The 6,508-nt window shown below is 40.0% G+C and overlaps 1 protein-coding gene across 1 annotated transcript; it reads right to left on the bottom strand.

Annotated features, from left to right (window-relative positions):
- Positions 1 to 5,143: 5,143 nt before the first annotated feature.
- Positions 5,144 to 5,748, bottom strand: LOC139875431 (uncharacterized). The gene is made up of 2 exons (XM_071862767.1): positions 5,502 to 5,748; positions 5,144 to 5,418 (listed from the first exon to the last, which is right to left on the bottom strand). Exons 1-2 carry the CDS (start codon positions 5,746 to 5,748, stop codon positions 5,144 to 5,146), a joined length of 522 nt encoding a protein of 173 aa, XP_071718868.1.
- Between the last annotated feature and the right edge of the window lie 760 nt (positions 5,749 to 6,508).

Below are 6,508 nucleotides of genomic sequence, written 5' to 3'. Positions count from 1 at the left end.
CTAATTCAGATCAATGGCGGGCAACAAAGGTTCGAAGCTGACTTTTTAGGCATTTACAGGTCAACGAACACCTGTACAAACATCAAAACAGGCATCTGTGCTAGAAGGGAAAAAGGTGTCAAAACCCCCTTCGATAGAGGCTATCCTAACAGGGCCGACAAGCGCCGAGATGTAAAAAACGGTTCCTCCGACCATGGCGGAGACAGAAAGTGAATGGCTGCAGAGCGGTGGGGAAGATACGCCCCCACAAGTAGAAACTAGTTATGTACATTTCAAAGAAACAGAAATGGGGCGCATGAAGTCTCCGGAAAAATAAGTTTCAGATCTCCAGCCCACACTAACTATGTACGCTCTAAAGAAATAGACGACAGGTATGAATCTCCGCCAAGTAGTGCCAAGCTAATAGCAAAAACTACGTATGTAGGAACAATTCCAATTATCACAACGATCGAACCAGAAACTCAAACTTTGAGGGTTACCCCAGTAAGTGCACAGGAAGAAATTAGAAGATTGGGTTTGAGAAACCTAGATGGTTCGTATATCACAGTAGCGCCACTGCAAGCAAAGATGACCTATGCACCACCCCAACCAAATGTAGGTGGGTTAATGCAAACTCAGCATCAGGATGATCAGGAGAGTGCGCCTTATAACCCGCTGGAGCCAAGCAGCTCGAATAATTTTATTTCACAATTGCAGCAAGTTGCACCTCCACACCTAGCGCAAGCACCTAACGAGCCAACGCGATTCCAGGAGTTTATGCAAAACTGGTTTGCAGTGATGCAAGGGTATAAAGCAAGGCAATCTCTAGAAGTGGCTCCCACTACTGAAAAATTTGCCGCACATATAGCGAATCATCCGTTTTCTCTAGCACCTGTAATACCGCTAACATTAGGAAGTTACGACGGGTTGTCCGACCTTGATGACTTCCTACACAGGTTTAAGGAAACGACAAGAACCCACAATTGGGGGGGCGCAGTAGCATGTCATATGGCGCGGGAGTGGTTCAACAATTTAACTCCCAGAAGCATAATAGGTTATGCAGACTTAAGATCTCGGTTTCTACTTAATTTTCATAGTCTGCATGCACGAAGAAGAACGCATGTGGAATGCCACGGCATAAAGTAGAAACCCAAAGAATCCTTGGGTGAGATTATTGATAGGTATACAAAGGAAGTGGCTAAAATACCAGATTTACCAGAAAGCCAAAAGGTATCAGGATTTATACACTGCCTTGATACAGAAAAGCACCTGTCCTTGTGGCAGATGATCAATCCATAATTAATGAATTACTTAATTACGAATTGAGTGCCATAATGTTATGATGGAGGATGGGATGTTTGATGATTATTTTGGGCCCCGATGATCATTTTTCACTTTAGCAATCAAGTGATCAACCTTATCGCGATGTAAAAATCCCTTGGGCAAGATCACAAGTGGAAATCACAAAGGCTTGGACAAATGGCAGAGAATCAACAACCCATAAATGAGAGCCCATGCTCTCTATTTATAGTATTCTAAACATTCGCGATCTGCATATTACTTAACTATCCGTGGAAATTTAGCGAAATGACCCGCAGTCTTTAGATTATAGTTCACGCAATTCTGCTTTTAGCCTTTAGCAAATAAAATATACATATACAATGCTATGTATATGAACAAGTCCCCCCAGTTTATTATGATACATCTCGCATAACAGATGTATCATGATAAACTCTAAAAAATTTGCAGTTGTCATAACCATTACTCGCATTGAGACATTTTCGCTCTACCTTTGTTACCATTACAGCAAACTAAGTTACCGTTTGAATTATCTCAATGGACAAACAACACAACCAAGGACTACATTTGCATCCCCTATATATACCGTGGACCAAAATAACAAATTTCCCACTTCCTTATTATGACTTACTTCGCAATTAATCAAATTCTCGATTAGCCTTTACAACTTTCTTCTTTATTCATAACTTTACCTTCATTCCAAAAATGAAAATCGACGAGGTTGATAGCAAGGTTAACCAAAAAACGTTGATCACCAAACTATTAACAAGCACGGAGGCTAAATCGGCATCATCGAAAGAGAAACAATCCATTCCAATTGTCGACTTAACCTCCAAATCTCCTTATTCAAAGCCAAGCTCCACCAAGCGACCATTACAGACGTCGTTACAATCACAAAGTAAAAAGCTCAAACAACAAGACACCACTCTTTTCGATAATCCAATTACGCCGGATTACGGAGGGTACCAGCAAACTGGTACTTCGCGATTATTGTTTCATGTGAATAACATGCATTATTCATTTGTTTCGCTAGCTAACCAATTGCTTTATCTTGCAGGCGATTCCACTGGTGGTCCCATTTTTGCGAGCCCAAACACTCTTGATCAGATCACAGAGTTGTTCCGCACTCCACCCGACTCTTACGGGGTGCGGATTGATGGTTTATCAGGATACACTTATGCTTCAGCTGCTTCTGCTCTAGATCAGTGCCAACAGATGAAGTTAGCAATCCCCGTCGAGCTTCGCCGTGAGTTCTCTAAGCTCTCTATGCTGGATGCGCATAACAGTTATGTTCAAAATTTCTACATGTGCTTCAATTCTGCATATGATATGATTTGTCGTCAAGAACGGTTTTCCAACGTTCTTAAGGCTGAAAAACAAAATATCATATCGAGAAGGCCAAAGCTGCGGACAGCGAGAAACGCTATGTTGACCTCTCCTACGAACTCACCACAGCAGAAACCACCGTTGATGACGTGAAACAACAGGTTTCTACTGCGACTGAGAAAGATAACAATTTACAAGCCACTATTAAATCGATGTCAGAGGATGTGGCGAAGCTTATAGCAGAGCGGGATAGCACTTTAGCTTCTAAAGCTTATGCGGAGCTTGAGTTCACCAAGCTCCGCAAACATCTCCCCGAATTGGCCAGGAAAATTCTCAATTCCAAGACTGTTTCCACGAATTTTTCAATATTCGCTACCGCATTAAAACTTCGCGAGAGGGTAGAGTTTATGGACGAGATTGCCATCAACTGCCCACTACCAGATCCACTACCATCTGCTATTGTTGATCGCCTTTGCTCCTTAAAAGAGGCGAAATCAGCATACGCAGTTGCTCAGCAGGGCATAGCCGAAATTCCCCTCCCTAAGATAACCGTAATAAGCGAGTGAGAGGATGTCACTATAGATGACATCATCAAGCTTGACTTAACCATGGAGTAGAAACTCACTTTGTATAATAGCACGCAGCTGCCTCTGCGTCATTATTAATAAAATTTCACTTTTTCTTATATTTGCAAGTACTTTTATTTATATAGCGCTTTCATTATCAAATATTCATAGCACGGACTTGTCCTTTGCAATTTCCAACTTTTATTATTGTGCACATAATAAATGTGTACTTTTGCGAAACAATCTGTATGCGTATATATTTATACGTTATGAATCTTCTAAGTCCGCCGTAATGATCCTTAGGCAATCAATTAGCATTGCGAAGCATCTAAGCGTTGGCTAAATCAAACACTTAGGATATAAACTCCTTTCACAATAATTTCTGCTGCCAAAGTGGACATTTTCATCACTTTGCTATCAAAACACTGCAAAATATCACAACATTATGAAACAAAGTATAAAACATTTCATAATCATTTGCATTTCACAAGTAAATATTTCGCATATTCTTTCTAATGCCAATTCTGAAATTCTTACAAGCGTGATCAAGACTTGTAAAAATTAAAAATTAGAAGACATAAAAAGAATATCAACTGTAAGCCTTAAAGCTAATTTTGCACATTACGCATATGCATCTTAGTTTACATATAACTTTGCGCAGAGTTATGCATAATATCGCTTTAGTAAAATAGCATGCACGCATTAGGTAAAGTTTGCACATCCACATCCGCGAGCTTATATGAACCTACTTCATTAATTGCTACAATTTGATAAGGGCCTTCCCAATTAGGTCCCAATTTGCCAAGCTTTTCTGCTCTGCTTGCCTCATTATTTCGCAGTACCCATTCACCTATATCGAAAGACAAAGCTCGTACTCATTTATTATAATACTTAGTGATCTGCTGTTTATTATTCGCTTCTCTGATAGCAGCCATTAACCTTCGCTCTTCAATGAAATTTAAATTGTCTCCCAATGCATCATTGTTTGCTTCTTCTTCAAAGTTAGCGACTCTATGCGTTGGCACAAGAATTTCAGCGGGTGTTACTGCCTCAGAGCCATACACCAAACTAAAAGGTGTTTCCCCTGTGCTTTTCTTGAAAGTAGTGCGATGTGACCACAACACATTGGGTAATTCATCCACCCAACCGGTTCGCTTTTCGCATAACCTCCTTTTAATGCCATTTACAATATCGCGATTGGTTACTTCGCATAATCCATTAGCCTGTGGATGCACCACTGATGTAAATTTTTGTATTATATTCAAATCATTGCACCATGTCTTAAAAGGATCTTTCGCTATTTGTGCACCGTTATCACTAACCAATTCACGCGGAATACCAAATTTGCAAACAATGTATTCCCACACAAAGTTTCGCACTTGCACACCAGTGATAGTGCGAACCGCCTTAGCTTCCACCCATTTTGTAAAGTAATCAATAGCCACAATTAGAAACTTGACATTGCCAGGTCCCACAGGAAATGGCCCTACAATGTCAATAGCCCACTTGTGAAATAGCCTTGGCGAATTGACAGGAATCATATTATGCCTTGGCATTCGATTTTGAGGAGCATGCCTTTGGCAACTTTTACATCTCTTAACAATTTTTGCAACATCGCGATACATGGATGGCCAAAAGTAACCCATCCGCATAATTCTCGCAGTAATAGTTTTATAGCCTGAATGCAGTGCACAAGAACCGCTATGCACTTCATCAACTATTATTTCTGCCTCAATTGGTCCAACATATCGCATCATTGGACCACAGTATGATTTGCGATATAAGATATCATTTTGAATGATATACATTGGTGCTCGCTCTCTTACTAGGCGAGCTTCGCGCTTATCACTTGGCAAGATATCACTGCGAATGTATTGCAAAATTGTTTCCATCCAATTTGACTGTTACTCTTCAACAGACGCAACCATTAAGTCATTATCTATTGATTTGCTTGGCAATTTCTCAACCCAAACTTATTTTTGAAAGTGTGAAAACGCTAAAGCAGCCAATTCACTTAAAGCATCCACCTTCTTATTTTGACTTCTTGGCACTTGCACGAGTTCAAAATATTCAAACCGCTCTGCCAAATCTTTCAATAATTGCAAATATTTCTGCATTGAAGAATCATGTGCTTCAAAAGATCCATTAAACTGATTTGCTACTAACTGCGAATCTGTGAATGCCCGTAACTTGGTTATTTTCATTCTTCGTGCAATATTTAAACCAGCAAGTATCGCTTCATACTCCGCTTCATTATTTGTCACATCAAAATTAAAACGCAACGCGTATGTATGCTCTCACCACTTGGGCTTGCCAAAACCAAACTCGCACCTGCGCCCTCTGCACATGTAGCACCATCAATAAATAAATCCCAAGTTTCGCCCATTACCGGTTTTAACGCTGTACGCTCATTAATCACCTCTAACTCTCCAGACATTTCAGCGAGATAATCCGCCATAACCTGACCCTTTACAGCACTTCGCGGAAGGTAAGATATTTGATAAGCACCCAACTCTACTGCCCACAACGCAAGTCTGCCAGATATCTCTGGTTTTGTTAAGACTTGCTTGATCGGCATATTGGTTAACACATGTACTGGATGCCCCTAAAAATATCTTCTTAGACTTCGCGATGTTAAAATAAGCGAGTATAAAAACTTCTCAATCGGCGCATAGTTTATTTCACTTCCCGTAAGGGCTTTACTGACAAAATACACAGGCTTTTGTATTTTATCCTTTTCCGCGATTAAAACTGAACCAAAAGCTTCATTTGCCACTGATATATAAAGGTATAGAATTTTGCCATCAATTGGCGCTATTAATGTAGGCAAAGTTTTTAACAACTTCTTCATTTCTTGAAATGCAGCTTCTGCTTCGCTTGAACAAACAAAGCTTTTTTGTTTTAAGCAGCCTTTTAAAGTTTTGAAAAATGGCAATTGTCTTTCAGCAGCTTTAGACAAGAAACGCGTTAATGCAGCTAACTTTCCCGTCAAACTTTGCACCTCTTTAACCGTTCTCGGCGCGGTCATATTTTCAATAGCCGCAATCTTTTTTGGATTAGCTTGAATACCTTGTTCTGTAACTAGATATCCCAAAAACTTTCCTTCTGTTTTGCTAAAACTACATTTAAGTGGATTAAGCTTCATGTTTATTCTCCGCAATGTGTCAAATGTTTCGCGCATATCTTCTACGATTCGCTCTTGCGTTGCACTTTTGATCACCAAATCATCAACATAAGCCTCAAGATTAAGCCCAATTTTTTTTTCGAATGCGGTGTTAATTAAACGTTGATATGTCGCACCCGCGTTGATTAAACCAAAAAGCATCATTATATAGGAA

This window comes from Rutidosis leptorrhynchoides, chromosome 11 (genome assembly GCF_046630445.1).
Source record: "Rutidosis leptorrhynchoides isolate AG116_Rl617_1_P2 chromosome 11, CSIRO_AGI_Rlap_v1, whole genome shotgun sequence".
Classification (NCBI taxonomy): domain Eukaryota; kingdom Viridiplantae; phylum Streptophyta; class Magnoliopsida; order Asterales; family Asteraceae; genus Rutidosis; species Rutidosis leptorrhynchoides.
The sequence above is the reverse complement of the archived record's forward strand: the minus strand, read 5'-3'. Positions and strand labels throughout refer to the sequence as shown.

What these genes read in the sequence shown, in the direction of transcription:
- LOC139875431 (XM_071862767.1), bottom strand. Translation starts at nt 5,748, where the DNA reads ATGCCGATCAAGCAAGTCTTAACAAAACCAGAGATATCTGGCAGACTT. An exon ending in TACATGTGCAGAGGGCGCAG is followed by an intron (nt 5,419 to 5,501) that starts GTGCGAGTTTGG and finishes CAAATAATGAAG; the next exon opens with CGGAGTATGAAGCGATACTT.